Source organism: Balaenoptera musculus, chromosome 18 (genome assembly GCF_009873245.2).
Source record: "Balaenoptera musculus isolate JJ_BM4_2016_0621 chromosome 18, mBalMus1.pri.v3, whole genome shotgun sequence".
Taxonomy (NCBI): domain Eukaryota; kingdom Metazoa; phylum Chordata; class Mammalia; order Artiodactyla; family Balaenopteridae; genus Balaenoptera; species Balaenoptera musculus.
This window is the reverse complement of record NC_045802.1, coordinates 77,254,631-77,274,894: the sequence shown is the minus strand read 5'-3', so window position 1 is coordinate 77,274,894 and position 20,264 is coordinate 77,254,631. Positions and strand designations below refer to the sequence as shown.

The window sequence follows — 20,264 nt, the reverse complement described above, 5'->3', positions numbered from 1 at the left end:
CGGTCCCTTCCCCCACTGCCATCTGGTACCTGGGGATCCTGGGAAGCCTTTGGTGCCTGGCAAGCCGTGTAATCCGCCGATGCCGCGGAGGCCGGGCAGACCTGTGGAGGACCCTCGTGGTTACTTCATGGGGGAGCAGAGGGAGACCCTTAACATACTCAGATGCTTTTTTCTGCTGTGATACGGTCACCCATCCAATGTGTTCAAAAGCTGGGCAAACCGGAAGTAGAGCAAATACTGTGACATGTAAATCAGTCAATGCTGTGTCACCCAGGAGAACCATTAACCTAAAAACTGTTTTCATGGAAACTTTTTACAGACTCTTCACAGCCAGAAGGGGACCGGGCAGTGCTGTGTGTTTCTTTTCCTGATCCGTGAGTCACTGTATGTATAAAAACGGTGCTTGGAACCAACAGCCTGGTATCATTTCCGTTCCTTCTGGATTTCCGAGGATCAGCTTTCCTAAAGTGGGACTTGGGAAGCAGGCGACAATTCTTCCTGTGATGCGGGCAGTGAATGTGGAGTTGGGGTGCGCCCCCCCTGAACTCTGGACAAGAGAGTGTCCAAGGGCCTGTCCCCTGACCAAGGCCTGTCAAGGCCAGGCCGAGTAACTCCCCAAGCCCCCCAAGGGCTGCACCAGACCTCGCTCAGTGGGGGCCCTTGCATGTGTCCCTCTGTCCCGCCTCTGCACCGCCCAGGTGCTGACTGAGAGTCACCCTGAGGTCTCCCGGCAGGTTTCTGTTCATCATTCTGGGGCGTAAACGCCTCTTTGCAGGTCGCCGTTGCTTCGTGTCTGCAGAGAGGGGAGGGGTCTTACCTGGTAGGCCTGGGCTCCCCGGCCAGCCGGAGTCTCCTTTGGTGCCGGGCACGCCCGCCCGTCCCGGCTCTCCCTGAGGCCCTTGCAGCCCTGTCAGTCCTGGAAAGCCTGGGGGACAGACGCATCCTTCAGGGGGACACAGGCACCCCGAGGCCTCGTGGCCTCCAGCTCGGGTCCTGCGTCGGGGAGGGACTTTGCGGGAAAGAACCAGCTTCCCTTCCACGTGGCCTTGGACCCCCCCACATTCACGTTCAGCAGGGCTAGTGCAGCCTGGCCAAACAGAACAGCCTGTGTATTCGTGTTCTCATTCCATCGTGCACGCAGAAGCCCGTGGAGAACCCAGAGACCCCTCGAGGATCAGCCTGTCTGCGTTCACAGATCCCAGGCAACAGCAAGCAAAAGGGCAGCAGGAAAAAAGCACAAAACGAATTCACTCGTGCAACTCGGGATCCCCCGTGAATTCTGCAACTGAGATGCACGAAAGGCAGCCGTCACAGCAACTGCCTAAACGTGTACAGAGAGACAGACGGCGGCCGCACAGACACGGCCGTCGGCCCCGTGCCTCCACCACAGCTGGGCTGGGCTGGACCTAGGGATGGACGGGTGGCAGGGAGCTGCCTCGGCTGCGACCGCGGGCGAAAAGCTGATGGGCAGAACTGGCCGCCCTTGTTTTGGGCCCTTGGAGATCTGGGGGCTCGGGGGCACTCGGCCTCACTGGCCACCGCCCCGTCCAGCCGGGCCCAGGGAGGGCAGGCTGGGGGAAGGTGGTGTGGCCTGGGACTTTACCTGTTTGCCCTTTAAGTCCAGGAGGGCCCTGGACTCCTGCCAGGCCGGTGATCCCAGGGAAGCCGACATCACCCTCGGTTCCTTTCTCTCCGAAGAATCCCTTTAGACCTGTAACCACAGACGTGCTGCTCAGAACAAAGCACAGCCGTCGTGTCCCTGGGGCTTAAGGCTCGTGGGGTTCAAGGGGGCACCAGGTCAAGGATGCTGCCTTCGTGCTGGTGCTTCCAGTCGTGAATGGGGATGGAAATCCAGACGGCTCCTTCCTCGACTAAATTTCTACCTAATTCCCCGCTCTGAGCCTGTGGTCAGCAGCCTCCAAGCTGGCGCCCAGTGGTCCGCGTCCTGGTATTCACACCCTTGTGAGCTCCACCCACACCGAGTAGGGCTGAACTGCGTGAACACCAGGACACCGTGGACATGCCACTGTGCCACCTCGAGCCCGGGTCATACAAATCATCACCGCTTTCACTCTGTCCCTGCTCTGGAGGAAGCCAGCTGCCATGTCATGAGGACATCAAGCTCGCAGGGAGGAACTGAGGCCTCCCGCCAAGAGCCACCTTGGACGTGGATGGTCCAGCCCAGTCTAGCCTTCAGACGAGGCAGCCCTCCCGACCTCATGACCGGAATCTCATGAGAACCACCCTGTTTCCGAACTCCTGGCCTCAGAAACTGTCAGGTAATACCAGCGATGGGTGCCCTCAGCCGCCACATTTTGGGCACCTTGTTAAGCGGCAACAGACCACTCATCTGAGCCCTTATCTGAGTGGTTTCTAACGGGTGCTGTGCCGGGGAATCTGGGGGGTTAGTCAAGACATGAGATGTTTGAGCCTCTCAGGTCTGGGTCAGGCCCGGAATCTGCCTTTTAGACGAGCCCCTCAGGTAATTCTCTGCTCATTGGGTGGACTTAGAGAAGCGCTGCCTTCCCGTCAGTGACACTATTCTGTGCCACAGGTTTTGGTGTTTCTGGGACGCTGGAAGATTTTGGAAACTTCAGACCAACCCGATTCTACACAATCACTTTCGCCAGTGTCTCCTGAAATCTCTGAGGCCCTTCTCAGAACAATTACTGTCAACGGTCTCGTGGTCTTGAAGAAAACCACCTAAGAAGTTCTGCTTGTTTTCTATGGATTATTTTAGTGTTTGAAAATCTGCTCCAAACCCCTATTTACCTATTTCTTCCATAAATGGTCTCCACCACCTCCACCCTGACCCAGAGTCCAGTGCGGCCTGTCTCTCGTCCTCCGAGGAGGGACCAGGCCAGAGCCCCCGGTCCCTGGGGCCCTCCCACTGGGAGGCCACCTGCCCAGGGCCCCTGGGCACCTCCCGCCCACGCTGCAGGGGCAAGGGCTGTGGCCGAGCCCACTTCTTACACTGCACTTGTCTCAGGGCTAATGGAACACCCCCGAGGATGCTGACAGCTGTCACCGCCCCTCTGCCCCTAGGATACAGTCCCCCGGAGATGGGCACAGTGGGAGGCTCCACTTCCTGGACTTCAGTTTAACTAAAAGCTAAACGTTCAAGGGGTAACAACCATATTTCCTGGAGTGGGGCAGCTTCTCTTCGCACACGTTTTCAATTGAACAAACGAGGCCATTGTTAGTGACATATGTGGCAAAGATGGTCTCACATTTCTGCTTTTATAAACCAAACTGCCAAAGTAATTATTTAGGATGGGAGATCCAGCCAGCCTAAGGTACCCTTGTGTCTGGGAATAAAGCCATCGGGAGACCAGATTGTAGATCCACAGGGAGCCCAGAGGAGTTCATAGGTGAGGTTACCTGTTCCTAAGTGACAGCCCTCCACTCCCAAGCTGGACTGAATACCGCTCTCCATTCTGGAGCTTTTTCTCAATAAATATCCAGCTCAGCACCCTCCCTGTTGGTCGAACACATGGACAGACTCTTTCCCCCAACCAGAGCCATCCCTAGGCAGACCTGCGGGGTCTCCCAAGATAAAATCCCAGGAAGGAGGCATCTATTCCAAGTCCCATGGGATATGACACAAGCAGGAATTTTGACCTTGAACTTCAGTGATGCTCAGAGAAGGGGCGTGAGCTGCCACGCCACATGACACCCCTGACGTACACAGGGCTGGGGGGCCGCCCCTTGTTGTCTTACTCAGTAGAGAGGTCTGGCTTCCACTCCCCTTTCTTCTAGACCTTTCACAGTTTGCAAGGGCTCTGGTCATTGTGTCACTTGCTTCACGCCCTAGGGTGTATCCCAATAGAATAAGCTCATGTGGTACATTTTAGAGGTTGCAGCTACTCCCATCCACTGAATGTTGATTCTCTCCATCTTCCCTCTCAGGGAGAGAAAGGTTTCCTGACATTGTCTTCAGGCTCAATTTAATTAAAAATTCCAGTCTTCCTTACACATCGGGCTTAAGGACCTCAAACCATCCCTACATCGTGATCCGTGGGCTCACTAAGTAATGCTACGGTTGGCAAGCATGAGTGACGACAGACCAGGGGCAAGGCTGTGGAAGATGAAGGGATGGAGAATCGCTCGGGTACCTGGTGCTCCAGCGGTGCCTCCTTCCCCCTTCAGGCCTGGACTTCCTGGAAGGTCTATAGTACTTCCAATATCACCTGATAGGTGCAAAAAAGATGGCTGAAGTCAGGTCTTCCTGTGGTTAGTTTAGCAACTCCTATGACACTACATTCCTAATAAGAATAATTTGCTTCAAAATAACTAACAGCACCCACAGGCCTGATGTCCCCACACTGCCCGGGATGCTCTGGATGGGGGATGCCCTGTTTTCACCGTCCCAGCAACACTCACCAAAGTCACCGATGGGGCCAATCTCGCCGTGAAGGCCTACTCTCCCCGGAGCTCCCTTGTCGCCCTGGAGCAAAGCCAAACATGAAACCATCTTACATGGCCATTCATGAAGTTTGTAATTTTTTTAAAAAAACATTTTGTTTTATGTTGGAGTATAGCCAATGAACAATGCTGTGACAGCGGCTTCCCTGGTGGCGCAGTGGTTAAGAATGCAGGGGACACGGGTTCGATCCCTGTTCCCGGAAGATCCCACATGCCACAGAGCAACTAAGCCTGTGCGCCACTACTACTGAGCCTGCACTCTAGAGCCCGTGAGCCACAACTACTGAGCCCGCGTGCTACAACTACTGAGCCCACGTGCCACAACTACTGAGCCCGCGCTCCGCAACAAGAGAAGACACCGCAATGAAAAGCCCGCGCACCGCAATGAAGAGTAGCCCCTGCTCACCGCAACTAGAGAAAGCCCACGCGCAGCAACGAAGACCCAATGCAGCCAAAAATAAACAAACAAATAAATACATTTATAAAAAAACACCAATGCTGTGAAAGATTCAGGTGCACAGCAAAGTGACTCAGCCATACATGTACATGTATCCTTCCTCCCCCAAACTCCCCTCCCATCCAGGCTGCCACATAACATTGAGCAGAGTTCCCTGTGCTATACAGTAGGTCCTTGTTGGTTATCCATTTTAAATATAGCAGTGTGGACATGTCAATCCCAAACTCCCTGACTATCTCTCCCCACAGCCCTTCCCCCGCTGGTAACCATAAGTCCGTTCTCTAAGTCTGTGAGTCTGTTTCTGTTTTGTAAGTAAGTTCATCATTTCTTTTTAGGTTCCGCATATAATGGATATCATACGATATTTCTCTTTCTCTGTCTGACTTGGTGAAGTTTGCAGTTTTGAAGGGTTAGCGTATCCAGCTGTTCTGCTAAAACCAACTCTCAAGGTTTGCAATGTCATCATTTTGTAGAAAAGTCCTAAAGTTTTTCAGTGTAGTACAGAAGCTGGTTTGCATACCTGTTCTTATTAAACTGTAAAGTAGTAATGATGGCAGTTTTATTGAAATAAATAACATCAATGACACAGACCACGGTCATGACAGCGGTAGTAATAATCATGGCTGACTGTGTCCTACGCTCTGCCAGGCTTACCCGGGCAAACATGTTGGGTACCATCTCAAGAGCTCATTCAAGCCTCACAGCAGCCTGTGAAGTAGGTACTGTTATTGCCCATTAGAGAGATGAGGACGTTGAGGCACAGAGAGGTTCGGTAACTTGCCCAGGGTCGTTCAGCCCATAAGTGGCAGAACTGAGTCTTGTCCCCCAGGAACCGGGGACCGCAGTGCTCGGGCCAGCAGCCCACGGGGAGAGGAACTCACGGAAGATGCCCACTTACCCTACTGCCTGTGAAGCCCGGAAACCCTGAGATTCCGGGGGAGCCGGGCACGCCGGGGAATCCTGGTGACCCGGGCACGCCGGGGAATCCGATATCTCCTTTGACTCCTTTGACTTGGCCTGGTTTCCCCGGCAGCCCAGGGACCCCCGACAGACCGGGGATCCCTGGCATTCCGGGAAGGCCTGCAGGGAGACTGAGTGTGAAGTTCCGGGGGGACCCTGCTCCACACCCCCGGGCCCCCGAGAACCACCCGCCAGCCCCTGGTGCGGACATCAGGGTGTCAGGAGGGCGGCAGCACAGGAGGCTGGCCTGGGCGCTGGGGCGTCTCTGCTGCTCCCGCAGACTGTGAGGGGCTGGGGTAGGCGTGGGACCCCAGGCCACCGGCTCTGAGGTCAGGCGGGGCCTCACCTTTCAAGCCCAGGTATCCTTTCAGTCCCATGGGGCCTTCATCTCCTTTCTCTCCTTTGATGTCTTTCATTCCTGGCAGGATGACGGGAGGTGGTCCGGGGGGGCCGGGGTCCCCTCGGCTGCCTGGAAGGGAACAGAATGCAGTCGTTCCCTTGACCTCCGGGGCAGGGGTTAGAACCTAGGCGGGGAAGGCTTCTCGGCCGCTGCTGTACTTCCTTTCAAGCCCGCGTCTCGAGGGGCTGAGCCATGGGTGGCACAGCTTCCCCGAGGCTGCGAGCTGGGAGCCCAGGTGATGGGCACACCCGTCTTCCTGCACCCTTCTCTCCTCGAGCGAGGGGGGCACAGAATGTCTTGGCTGGAGGGACCACTACTGACTTCAGAACATCTTCATCACCCCAAAGAACCCTGTGCCCATCAGCGGTCACCCCCTCTGTCTCCCCTTCCCCAGCAATAGAAACCACTAACCTACTTTCTGTCTCTGCAGACAGGCCTGTTCTGGACATTTCATACAAATGGAAGCAGATAGTATGCGGCATAATGTTTTCAAGTTTCATCCATGTCGTAGCATGTGTCAGAGCCTACTTCTTTTTCATTGCTGACTAATATTCCTTTATATGGCTACGCCCCATCTTGTTTATCCGTGATGGATATCTGGGTTGTTTCTATTTTGGGCTATAATGAATCATGCTGCTATGAAATTCGTGCATGAGTTTCTGTGTGGATGTGTGTTTTCAATTCTCCTGGGTGCACACCTAGGAGTGGATTTGCCAGGTAATTCTGTGCTTATCTAAGAAACTGCCAGCATTTTCCACCCTGGCTGCACCATTTGATATTCCCACCAGCAGGGTGTGAGGGTTCCCATGTCTTTACATCCCCATCAACATTTGTTATTAGTAATTCAGTTTTTCTTAGAGACCATGGTGATACTTTCAGAACAAGGGTGTCTGAACAAATGTCATGAAAATGTGGTTCGTTGGGAACACCCTTCCTGAATCTCCCACCTGGGGTCTTGGGTTGCCCACCCAGGCCAGGGCTTGGACCAGGCTCGCTTCTGGGGGGTCACCGTCTCTTTGCACGGGGTGTAGCCGTCCACCTAGACTACCGTGTCCCTCTTTTGCCAAAGGCGCTCCTGTCCTTCAGACTTCACCTTCCGCTTTTCCCCTGGCCTCACCTCCTCGTGCCCCCCACGGAATACTCCTGGTGGGATATGTTTCTTAGGATGTTTTTGGTTCTTAATGCTGCGTCATTTCCGTTCTCAAGTCTCCTTCGGTGAGGATCACTCCCTTATTACACGGCCAGTGTACTGAGGCAAGAAGGAAGCCCTCCAGTTCTCTTTTAATAGTGTCTAGTGTTTGGGTTCCCGGAACATTGTTCTAGGCAGTGTCAGGCCGCCGTGAAAGTGAGTCTCAACCTGGCCGAGAGGTGACGTACCTTTCACACCCGGCTCGCCAGCCAGGCCCTTCAGCCCGGGGACTCCAAAAAATCCAGTCTCTCCTTTGTTTCCTGGAAGCCCGGATCTCCCCTTGAGCCCGAGCATGCCTTGGAAGCCGTGCATCCCGGGAGAACCCTTCACTCCTTCAGAGGGAATGAGCAAAGCGCTGGGTTAGGCGTGGCACTTGCCACGGTGACAGCCCCACTTGTGACTTGTGTGAGGAGAGGCTAAGATTCTTAACGCCAGCAGGATTTTCGGGGCAGCACTTGCTAAGGGGCTGGTCTGCTGCCTGAGGGGGCAGAGTCAGCCCGTCTGCCACCGGGGACAAGACGTAAGGCCGATGCAGGCGGACAGACAGGAGGAAACTGGAAGTCACGGGGTCCCTGGTCTTTCCACCAGGTTGGAAAGGGGCCCTGGGACTTGGTGTGATGTTGACACTGCACCCAGCGTGGAAACCTGGCGAAGGGCCCTGGCGAACGCAGCACGGTGTCTCCAGCTGCAGTCAAGGGCCAGAGAGCCCCACTTGCGAGCAGGGAAACCTACGCTGGGGACCAAGCATTTCCCTTCGTTTTGGTTTCCGCTCACCACCCAGCCTCCGCATCTGAATCCCGACTCCCGGGGGCCTGTCCACAGATCCCCCTGGCAGATAGTAAGTCCTGCTCCCCAGACAGTCCCTCTCTCGTGGTAAGTTAATAAACTGGCATTTGGGGGCACAGCGGTCACAGCCAGCCTGGGCAGCATCAGCCGGTCCCCAGGGCCCGACGCGGCCTGGGGCTGCAAGGCTGGGCCCTCCCGCAGAGCCGTCCCACCCGCGCCCCACAGGCTAGGTCCCTGGTCGTGTTCTGCAGTCACCTTTGGGGCCCGGCGCACCAGGCATCCCGGCCATTCCTTTGAATCCAGGGCTTCCGGGATGACCTCTCTCACCCTGCCAGCCAGGGTCACCTCTATCCCCGGACACGCCCTTCATGCCCACGGGGCCAGGGACCCCTGTGTCACCTGGCTCCCCTCTGTCTCCAGGCAGACCTGTCAGGAAGGGGAAGGAAGATAAAACAAGATGAACAAACCATACAGAGAAAACACCTCTACGATACTTGTGAGACATCGATAACAATAACTTTTGATAAGAAAAACCTCTTGGAAGGACAATGGGAAAGTGTAACCACAGAGGCGAGTCTGAAGGTGTGACCAGAGCGTGTAGCACACCGCAGGCTGGCCTTTCGAAAGAGGTCCTTCTCCGACAGCCGGTGGCCAGCCCGTGGGACACGATCACGTGAGACTTTCTCCGCTCGGGCGCAAAGCCACGGAGCTGGAACGGCTGGGGTTACTTGTGGGCTGGCGGCCCTCCTGACATCGCTGGGGTTAGGTTCTAGGGGAGGTCCTGCGACACCTGCCATCCTCATCTCGTTAGGGTGTCAGCAGCTGCCGGCCTGCCCTTCCCCAGCCTCCCGACAAAGCTCAGCCCCTCTGTTAAAACCCCCCAACGGCTCCCTCGCCCAGGGGCTCTAGCTCCTTAGCTGGCATTCAACGCCTTGAACGCTGGCCCCATGTCCCTCTCTAGGCTCCCACCCCCTCCTCAGACGATGCGCTCTCCCCCAGCCCGTCTCCTGGGGCTGTGCCTCCTAGGAAGGACCCGTTCCAGTCCTGTCCGTCTTCCACGCCCGGCCCCTCCCATCCCCTCCTCCCAAGGCTGTTCGAGCCCACCAGCTCCCCTGCGGTCTGAAACGCGGGGCCCCGTGGTCTGGTCACCCCGCTGCTGGCCCCGGCCAAACACAAGTTTTCCCGTGGGTAATTCCGTCCCCACCTAAACCGTGGGCTCCATCAGGTAGGGCTTTGGCGTGGACCTTGTACACACCATGCTGTGCTCTACGCTTGAGAACAGGCAAGGCCTTGCGAACCCTGATACAGATGGCCCAAACCCCCTGCCCAGGGTTCCCGTTACTATGAAACCAGTGGGCGGCACAGTGCCCGGGGGACTTGGCTCCACCTGAGTGGAGCCCCCAGTTTTTGGATGCAGTCGAGGCCACTCCTGGGGGACGCATCTGGCTTATGTCTGATGTATGTGGGGCACGGCATTGCCTTGTGTGGACCGGCTACGGTCCTGGACAAAGCTGTCACCTGATTATGGCAAACGACAGACCAGGGTCACCCTGGATGTTGCCTGATGGACATCTGGGCCCCTCCCAGCCGCTCTGTGATGCGCTCGGCCCCCCTGCAAGGGCTCCAGTGAGCAAACATCTACAGTTTCGTGTCTGTGCTTTCCTGCTCCCACCCACCTCGCCCCATGGTTTTCCTGAAGGAGGCTTTTTCCTTTCTTCTCCAAATCTTTCACATTCAGGAAACAAATCACGTTGCCTCTTCAAAGCAGAGCAGATTTTGAACTTTTGCAGTGGGAATGTTTTTTCCTAATGAAATCTTACCTAGAACCCTAATATACACAACAGGTACAAAGGAAGGGCAGACTTCTCAGGCTGTTTGAATTCTCCTTGTTTGATGAAATACATGTCCTGAACCTGTTTGGGGCTGAACCGTGTCCCTGCAGAATGCAAATGTTGACGTCCTAACCCCAGTACCTTGGAATGTGACTGTATTTAAAGCTGGGCCTTTAAAGAGGTGATTGAAGTTAGTTAAATGAGGTCATGAGAGTGGGTCCTAACCCAGTGTGACAGTTGTCCTTATAAAAAGAGAGATTAGGAGGCAGACACGCACAGAGGGGTGACCCTGTGAGGACACAGGGAGAAGACGGCCGTCTACACGCCAAGGAGAGAGGCCTCAGGAGAAACCAGCCCTATGGACGCCTTGATCTTGGACTTCCAGCCTCCAGACTGTGAGAGAATAAATTCCTGTCTTTTAAGCCATGCCATGTGCGGTACTTTCAGAACCCCTGTAGCTCTTGAGAGGGGGGTTCCTTGGAGCACAGCTGAGAATTCCCCAAGGGGGCAGTGCTGGTTCCGTGGTCAGTGAGGCCCTGACTCCTTGATGGGAGGGTGGATCCTTACCTCCAAAACCTGGGGTGCCCGGCAGCCCCAAGGGCCCTTCCCGGCCAGGAGCTCCAGGGAAGCCATGCTGTCCTGGTGGCCCGGGCAGTCCCTGCTGGCCTGAAGGTCCTGGGAAGCCCTGCTGACCCTTCGGGCCCGGCATTCCTGGCATCCCCTGGCTTCCTGCAGGAATGGAGACAAGAGCCGTGAGGTCAACCCCATGCAGTTCATTGCCAACAACACCTATCTCCTCAGACTCGTTCTATAAAAACAGGTTTTCCAGGTGGTAGGAAGTCTGGAAAATACAAAGAAGTATAAATGACAAGATCGAAGTAACTCATGCTCTCACCCTGAGATAGTTACTAACATCTTGGTATATTTCCTTCTGGCCTCTTTTCTGTTCCTGTAACTATACCTAGAAGCAGATATTTGCAGAACTGACACCTCATTTTAAGTGCAGTTTTAATCTAGGGTTTTTCACTTGATGTTATATTTTGAGCATTTCGCCACATGTTAAAATACTCTCGGGACTTCCCTGGTGGCGCAGTGGTTAAGAATCCGCCTGCCAATGCAGGGGACACGGGTTCGAGCCCTGGTCCGGGAAGATCCCACATGCCGCGGAGCAACTCAGGCCGTGCGCCACAACTACTGAGCCCGCGAGCCACGACTACTGAAGCCCACATGCCTAGAGCCCGTGTTCCGCAACAAGAGAAGCCACCGCAATGAGAAGCCCACACACTGCAACGAAGAGTAGCCCCTGCTCGCCGCAACTAGAGAAAGCCTGCGTGCAACAAGGAAGACCCAACGCAGCCAAACATAAAAATAAATGAATAAATAAATAAAATTTATAAAAAAAAAAGTGAAATGCCCTTTACAAGCATGTTAAATGGCTGTGTAAGTAACATCCAGGTCTGCCCACTCCTCCTGACAGGGGCGGCCGAATAGACATGGATACAGTTTCCCAAAACCGATGCTTTGGAAGTCAGAGCTTCTGCCAAACACAATATTCTCCCAAAGGGCAGGTCATCAAGGTGACGCTGAACATGGGAAAGCTGCACAGGCTCGAAAGTTACTCTGCTGCCGTTTGGTGTTTTTATGCTCAGACTTTTTGACGTCTGTGGGAAATAGCTACATTTAAAACATCTACCACAAGCATCCTTCTGTAAAAGAGCTCGGGCAGTTTTTTTTTTTTTTTTTTTTTTTAATTTTATTTATTTATTTTATTTATGGCTGTGTTGGGTCTTCGTTTCTGTGCCAGGGCTTTCTCCAGCTGTGGCAAGCGGGGGCCACTCTTCATCGCGGTGCGCGGGCCTCTCACCATCGCGGCCTCTCTTGTCGCGGAGCACAGGCTCCAGACGCGCAGGCTCAGTAGTTGTGGCTCACGGGCCCAGTTGCTCCGCGGCATGTGGAATCTTCTCAGACCAGGGCTCGAACCCATGTCCCCTGCATTGGCAGGCAGATTCTCAACCGCTGCGCCACCAGGGAAGCCCGCTCGGGCAGTTTTTACAGTCGGATCGCGGAAGAGACTGGCGGGCACGTGCTCCCGAGGGTGGGGCGTCCAGCTGCCCCTCGAGAGCCGGGCTCGCCCCTCGGTGTCTCACGTGAAGGACGCCTACTGGCTTGATGCCTGGTGTTGGGAAGCACCACCTCTTGCACCACACAGGGAGCCCCTGTCTGCCCGGGCTCGGGCGCTGGGCTGACGACAGCACAGTCAATACATAACAGCTGATGCGTCTCCGACGGGGACCCCAAATGGCCTGGTGGTCACCCCACCCATTCCAGCAACACAGTCGCACTAAAGCCAGGCATTCTGGGTTCTCAGGGCCCGTTCTGCATAAACTGGGTACACCAAGCCTTGGATGCCTTGTTCACTCACCAGACAAGAGGCATCTTCCCGCTTTGCTAAACACGCTTCGATGATGTTGTGCACGCCGCATTTTTTTAAACCCATCACTTTTACACCCACAGACTGAGCTGCGTTCCAGTTCATCTCTGTCTCCCTCCCAGCCCCGCCCTGGGCATGGCCAGCTCCTGTCTTCTTCACAGAACCTCATACATTCTGCCGGAAGCAGCAGGGAGGACCCCAAGCTGAGCCCCACCCAACCTGGGAAGAGCGCAGGTCGGCTAATCTGTACTCGTAGAAGAGCTAAGATGGCCATCCTGTACACAGCACGACGACCACTGTTCTGGGACATTCTAAAGAAACGTTGGAACGAAGGGGCAGAAGAAGCAGCAAGACTCACAGCGTCCTGCATGCAGTCCTGGGCTTCTCACCCACCCCCGGGAGAGACTTCTGACCCTGCCCTGGGAGCTTCAGTGCAGAGGCACTGGGGTCCCCGCCCTCCTGCCCCCGTGACTTACCCCGGAATCCAGGAGGGCCTCTCTCTCCGGGGGGGCCCTTCAGCCCAGAGCGTCCAGGCAGTCCGGCGTCTCCCCGGGGCCCGGGCTGGGCCCCCAAGACTTCTCCAGCGAGGCCCCTCTCTCCCGGAGGCCCGACTGGCCCCGGCAGGCCGGGGGGACCCGGGAGTCCATCCAGGCCCGGGTGGCCCACTGCACCTTTGACTCCTCGGGGCCCCACGAACCCTGAAAGGAAACACAGGGCGTCCCTATAACGAGAGGTCTGCATCATGACATCTAAGCGAGGCACCAGAAAGAGAACACGTGGCTGGGATCCTGCAGGAGGATGTTTGGCTTGTGTGGCCTCAGTGAAACCGTGTACGGTTTTGTTTAGATGATGCGGTTCCCCAGTGCCTGCGCCTCTGCACACCAAGTAACACAGCCGTGCTCCCGCACACCGTCTGAGCCGTGACCACAAAGGGACACCCGTGTTTGGGGCCACTGAGTCGTGGGCGGGGGCACACGGACACCCACGCAGGTCCTCGCAACTTCTGATCACAGCTGATCACCAGAAATGTGTTCACTTCCCTCCATGTACAGCTAAAACGTTTAAGCTCTTTTAGCCACTAAAGGGCTTCCATGATGCTTTGCTGTGGCACCTGTAGAGGAAATGGTTCGAACTGCTGACTCGGACGAGCTGCAAGCGGCAGAGTGGGCAGGCAACGCCGTGAGCAGCAAAACACAGGTGTTCCCTGCATGGTATCTGGTGAGCGATCCTCAGGTCGGGAATTGGTGCTGAGGCCTCAGAAGGGGATCACCTGATGTGCCCTTAGAAGGTTTCATACCCACTAGAGAGAAATCTCTCTGTGCACCTATCCCTTTTTTCCTGCAAGATCTGTAAGTTTCTTCTGCAAAATTCCAGCACAACTTCAGTGAGGAAAAGGGCGACATTTTTTAATTTCCCAAGGACAAGAGCAAAAGTCGTCATCAAGCATTTGTCAAAACAGTTTCTAAATGTTAAAAGATGATCGAGGTGGGGCAGCCAGATGGTACACACACTCCTTCCCTGAATCTACGTGGCCGAGCGGGAGTCCCACCCTGACTCACCTGGGGGTCCTGGGAATCCCTCTCGACCTGGATCTCCCGGGAGACCCTTGAGCCCTGGCGCTCCATCAGTTCCCGATGATCCCGGAAGCCCTCTGAGGCCTTTGGCACCTAAACAACCCAAAGAAACCACGACACACGTCAGAGCCGCATGAGCCAACCCCAGCGGGAGACGAACAGCAGAGGGTCAAGGCCGGCACCCGACCTAACGTGGTCTCTTAGGAAACGGGGAAGTGATGAGGCTGGGAGATGTCAGCCCTGAAACAGCACCTGACAGCTGGCAACTGAGTGTCAGTCAACACCGGAAACTGAGTGTCAGTCTACACGGGCAACTGTCCGTCCACGCCAGCAATGACGAACCTCGGCTCTCATCACGACCTCGTGATCTCATTAACCTGACGATCTCACTAACTTCACGTTGTCAAAACGTGTCTACAATCCTCTCCCCTCATGCGCGATGCAGGTACATTCTGGGCCCTGCCCCCCACCCCCCCCAGTACCTGCTGAAAACCGTCCCACTGCAGTCTGAGCCCCTCCCCCTAGCAGTCGCCACCACTCTGGGGACAGCAGCGTTTGTGCCTGTGCTGGGATCCACGAGGCACAGACCTCTCCAGGGCTCGGGCAGGGAGGGTCACGACGTGCCACGTGGATAACGCGCTCGGCTCTCGGAGGACAACACAGGGCCGTTAACTCTGCGTCTTGGTGCAAATGACACTTCCGCATTTTGCCTCACTGCCCCCAGGTCCTGTCACCCCTGTGCACCTGGACGACACTCTCAAGATCCGGGATGCCTACAATCAGCCCACGCACTTTTCCAGTGTGGGGGGCGGCCTTGCACCGTAGTACTTTACAGTTTACACAGGACCTCAGCCCCAGGGTCGCGTGTGCGGTATTAAGGGCACCATGTGCAAACTAGGAAGCGTCTAGAACACCTGCACTGTTCTTCTCATACAGGTGAGGAGACTGAGTTCCAGAAGGAACAGGTGAGATGCTCAAAGCCCACAGCTGATGAGTGGTGGACCCAGACTCGCAGACGGGCTTCTGGCCTCCACACCGGCTTGTCTGAGTGACCCCTCCGTGGGTGGTGAAGGCGTCTTCTCTGCCCCGTCCCACCCAGAGGAGGAGCGAATCGGAAGGCAGACCCCCTGGGCTGAACTCTGCCCAGTGGTGCAGCCTGAGAGCTCGCCATCCTAGGCTGCCTGACACGGCGTCTGGGCGTCACGGAGCAGCTGTGGTCACTCAGCCCCTCTGTCACCTCTGAAAGGTCGCCCCGTGGAGGGGGAGCCTGGACGGCCCCAGACCGGGCTCTGTGACCCAGAACCCTTCCTGAGTCCACATGACTCTCCAGCTGGGTGACGGTCTGTGGCAGCAGACAAAGCCCAGCTCCTAGATCCTACAGACAAATTCCTAGCCCTGTTGATCTGCTTTCCTCTCAGTCAAAACCCGAAAGAAACACTCCTCTCCCGCATGATCCTCTTCTACACCCTGGGACACACGGGGATACAAGGAACGCACAGAGCTAAGCCTCCTCTCTGGTCTTGGGGCGCTGCCATCTCTGCCAGGCTCGGGTGCCCACCGGGTCTGTGTCGCAGCTGAGGCTGACTTCCACGTGGCAGGAAGCCTCTCTCTTACCCTAGGGTTCACTAGGTGTCAATCACCGCTCACTTTCCTACACTGATGAGCGGAAGTCGGTTTCCTATAGAAGCTGCCAGCGTGCGGTACGGTACCAAGAATTCTGTGATGTCCAGGAGGGGGCGGGGAGGGGAACGCGGGGTCGGGGGCAGAGGAAGATAGCCAGAGAGGGGAAAGGAAGACGTGGACGCACGGAGGAAGGCTGGAAGCGCCCTCCCATTACCTGGGGGGCCGGGGGGGCCCGGCTGGCCTGGCGATCCCTTAGGCCCTCCAACACAACCTGGGAAGAGAGGACAGGGGGGCTGTAGCCACGGTCCACACCCATCGTCACAGCTTTGCACGTGGCTAAGGTCAAGAGCACCGGCCGTGAAAACCGGCTGCCTTTTTACCATCAGAGTAATTTAACGATTCCATTCATCTTGATGCTGATGTAACTGTAATTTCACTGTGTAATGAAATCAGAATATGAATACAGAATGCACATGAAGTAAGTCCAGTCGGATGAAAACAGGTGCCGTGCGGGCTCCACCCTCTTGGAGGGCAACACCTCACACAGCCGAGTTCATCCGGGTGTCCTTCCCCCACCCCCCCCCCCGCCCCCCACCCCCGGCCCCCCGCCCCCAAGGCAATTCCCACCGGGGATGGAGGAAGCTTTCAGTTTCAAAAGGAATGCTGTGACTTCTCCTTTGTGACTTCCATTACTTTCAGAATTAGCAGAGGCAACTCGTCTTGCTGTGAGTCGTGCAAAACGAAAGCCGGTGGCAGCCGCCTCTGGCTGGTGACACCGCGCAGGGGTATTCTGTTGGACAGAGCACCCTTGCAGGCACGGCAGTCCTTCGAGATGCCCTCTGTCTGTCTGTCTGCCTGTGATTTGGCAGGGCTCCTACCTTGGCCCGACTTCGCGGCCAAAGAGGGGCTTTGGTCTCCTTTGCCACACGAGGGGTCTGAGGTGCAAAGGCGGACAGCCGAGGCCGTGAAAAGAAAGGACCCCGGCCGTCTTCAGGGGGCCTGGGCTCTAGCTGGCAGAGCCTCACCCCCAGCGGCCTTCCCGCATCTTCGAGACTGGCCAGCTCTCTGGAGGCTCTGGGGTTGCCATTCCTGCTCTGCACCCTCGCCCTGAGCTCCTGATCCATCCCCACACCTCGTGCGGGGGACCCACGGGTCCTGATGCTGCTTCTCTAGGCCCTGGCCTTTATCCCAAACGCTTTACTCCAGACCCTCAACTATCACCGGTGAGCGGCCACTGTCCAGATGTTCTGCCGGCACCTTCGACTCCAAGAAACTCGTCCTCTCTGGTCTGCTCTTCAAATCCTGCCTGAGGCCTGGCATCCGTCCCCTTGCATCCTGGACTCATCCCTCTGCCTGGCTTCCCACCTCGGTTTCTAGGCCCCCCTGGCTGGAGACTTGGCCTGTCTGATGGCAGCCGGGTCAACTTCCGGACCGTCCCCTCCCCTCTGCCCTCCCCTGAGCCCGGGTCATCTGGGCATCCTCTCCTTATCCGTCAGCCCTGTTCCTTCTAGTATCCATTCATCACTGGACCAAATTCTTCTCACATCTGGACTCACTCCTCACCCTGCGTAACGAGCAAATAATTCAGCTGCCCTTCACACACACAGAGACGTCTATTTCAGGCGTGAAAGGACTCATCTGCTGAGTTCTTACCAATACTGTAAACAGATGCTTTGTACTGCCGGGGCAACTTGGTGACACGAGGTCATCACGCTTGCCCTGCCCTGGGTTCTAAGCTGAGGCAGACGGAGCGCAGCTCCAAGTCCACAAGTGTTTCTCTTTCTGACGGCAGCTCTGTGCCCACGGCAGGGCTCACGCCAGCTCTAGCATGTATTCTACAAACTGAGGGTTTTCAAGAATTCTAAAGCTGCCCGACGGTCGTGACAGTACCTGGCTGGACGGTCTCCTGTCCCTCTGCTCCGATGGGCCTTTTCACACCCGTATCGCAATCTAGGGGTGAGACAGTGACAGAGTGAGGCAATTTTGCAATAACAGAAAGTGCCTGGCTTTTCCGTGTGTGTGTGTGTGTGTGTGTGTGTGTGTGTGTGTGTGTGTGTGTGTGGTGGGAAGGCTGGGACGGGCGGGGCATCAGAGGCCCATTTCTGGACTTCTGTGCTGAGCCTCTGTAACTCCAGCACTAAAGGGAGAGGCCCCACATTCCAGCTGGCGAGAGGAAGCTGCAGTGGGTCCAGAAAACCCCATGGCCGGGTGTCGCTTGTGTGTGATGAGAACCGACGGTGTGACACCATCTCACGTGACTCGCCCCCGGGGAATTCGCACACTGCCTAAGAAGAACAGCGGGCATAGATGCACAGGGTCTCACGACTTTGAAAGAGGCAAGCCTGGACCCCTCCGTACCTATTTGTCCTGGAGTGCCGGGGGCGCCGGGAGGCCCGGGGAATCCTGGCGGTCCAGGTAATCCAGCACCGCCGGGGAAGCCATGCTCGCCTTTGGGGCCTGGCAGCCCCAGTCCTGGGGGGCCCCTTTCCCCTGGAATGCCCTTAGTACCGGGTGGTCCTGGGTGGCCTGCGTCCCCTGCGGGGCCTTTGATGCCATCACCCTGTGAGAAATTTGGTTCATCTCTTACAATACACGTAAACCTCAAAGACAGTCATCTTCCCAGCTACTTTTCCCCATTCCCTGAATTCTGCGCTCTGGATACAGAGATGAGTAGGAACCGACAGTCATGGTCTCACCAAGTTACAGAAGTAAAGGACAGACTTTCTAACAACCACGGACAACACCCTAGAAGACAGTTCTGGAAGGCATAGGAATCTGAGTATTCTTCTCTTTCCAAGCCACCAGTGCCCTGCTTGGACCTTCATTCTCCGGGGGAATTCTTCAAGAGAACCGTTAGGCACAGATTTGGTGAAATGGGGGCAGGAACACGTTATTTCATTGTTAGGATTCAGCATTTGTGACCCATCTCCTAGTCAGAAGGGACAATGCAGTGGTGGAGGGAAGGGAGTCTTTGGTTTGGACGAGAAAGGGCATCAGAAATAAGGAGAGACGATGGGCCCAGAAGAGCAGGAAGCTGGGAGGCACCGGGCACAGCCGTGTCCTATTCATGCAACTCCTCAGGGCAGGGTGAGGGCAGGGAGGGAGGAGATGGGGTCTAGTCTCCACGGCCAACCGCCCTTCCCCGTCTGACCTCTGCCTTTCCCCGCAGAAAGGAGGCCGGGGGCTCTGCATCTTATCACACACAGCCTCTTTCAATGCCGGTGTGTGTTTGCTGCAAAAATGCAGCTGTGTGTTTTACAAGTGATCCTAGAAGAAGCGTTCCACCTTCCATCTAGGAATATTCGACTTGGGGGGCTCTCGTTCTACGGGATGGCAAGAGGAATATTTATTTCTTCTTTTTCTCTTAAATGCTCACTCAGGGCTTGGCTTCCAGCCTCACTCACTGTTTCCTAAAAAATATGATTGCTGCTCACGAAAAGAGAACAGGTTTGCACTGGGAGGATTTCCTGCTGTGTTAGCACCTCTGATGCTCACGTGTTCAAGCATGTGACTGATGGGGATGAGGGCAGAGCCGCCACCCCCCGCCCCGCCAGCGGTACTCACGGGAGAGCCCGGGAGGCCTGGGAATCCATCCAGCCCGTCACGCCCTGGGAGGCCGTTGTCCCCTTTCAGTCCAGGCACACCTGGGACACCTGGCTGGCCCCGCTCACCTGCGGGAGGAGCGCAGCGTGAGTTGCTCACCCAGGGCAGCCACAGAAGGGAGCATGGTCTAAGATTTGCTGGCCACGAGACTGACCTTTGGTGGTGATGGTTCGAGAATCTCCCTTCATTCCTTTGGGCCCGGGAGGGCCAGCATCACCAGGGGCTCCCTGTAGAAACAAACACAAAGTTTCTTCCTCCTTCACACTGCTAAGGGCAGCCGAGAAGACGATGATTTTCGTTTATACAACTTGGGGGCTCTTACCTGTCCTCAAGCCCAGAGCCACACATCTCTGTCCCTGGCCGCCCACTGCTGTGGCCACCAATCACAGATGGCCACGGGGCACTTGAACGTGGCCAGCGGGACTGACACACTGCATGTTTAATTTTAAATAGTTAAAACTTAAGGGAAGTAGCCACACATGGCTGGACGGTAAAAACAAGAACCTTGCTACTCAAAGTGTGGTCCCCAGATGGGTAGCACCTATTACGTTCAGTTGGATAAAACTATTTGTCTTCTGAGAAGTCCCAGAGAATGGAGAGGTGCTTTGGACCTCATTTTCACCTGCGAAGCTCCCGCGACACGAAGCGGTTACGAGTCATGACCCTGTGCACCAGCGGCTCCGAGTGGCTGCAGCTCTCCCGCATCTGGACACGAAGCCAGATTGTTCTAACTGCCCCTGGCCACGTGTCCCGAGCAAACTTTCCTCTATTGCTGAATACATAAAATGATAGACTTTTCATTTTATAAATCTCTTTTTAAGTAAAAATATATTAAAAATATAGTTTCTTTGCCTTCATCTGAAATTTGCTTTGAAATCATTGGTTAGTTAAAACCTGCCATGAAGAAAGATCTACTCCAGGTGATCTTTTCCTCGGGTGTGAAATAAAGCCCACTTAGCTGGAATCCAGAAAATTTCATACATT

General features: G+C 55.7%; 1 protein-coding gene across 1 annotated transcript in view; it reads right to left on the bottom strand.

The window, feature by feature from the left end:
- The window catches only part of COL4A2 (collagen type IV alpha 2 chain), a 177,934-nt gene that overhangs the window by 11,785 nt on the left and 145,885 nt on the right, over nt 1-20,264 (bottom strand). The window contains exons 23-39 of the mRNA XM_036831172.1: nt 19,435-19,507; nt 19,242-19,348; nt 18,036-18,237; nt 17,568-17,627; nt 15,892-15,948; nt 14,040-14,147; nt 12,957-13,178; nt 10,617-10,778; nt 8,473-8,643; nt 7,620-7,763; nt 6,189-6,311; nt 5,781-5,962; nt 4,384-4,447; nt 4,116-4,190; nt 1,604-1,711; nt 818-925; nt 30-101 (exon numbers count right to left, since the gene is read on the bottom strand). Coding sequence (XP_036687067.1) covers nt 30-101; nt 818-925; nt 1,604-1,711; nt 4,116-4,190; nt 4,384-4,447; nt 5,781-5,962; nt 6,189-6,311; nt 7,620-7,763; nt 8,473-8,643; nt 10,617-10,778; nt 12,957-13,178; nt 14,040-14,147; nt 15,892-15,948; nt 17,568-17,627; nt 18,036-18,237; nt 19,242-19,348; nt 19,435-19,507 — 2,038 coding nt within the window. The remainder of the gene's footprint in view (nt 1-29; nt 102-817; nt 926-1,603; nt 1,712-4,115; nt 4,191-4,383; nt 4,448-5,780; nt 5,963-6,188; nt 6,312-7,619; nt 7,764-8,472; nt 8,644-10,616; nt 10,779-12,956; nt 13,179-14,039; nt 14,148-15,891; nt 15,949-17,567; nt 17,628-18,035; nt 18,238-19,241; nt 19,349-19,434; nt 19,508-20,264) is intronic.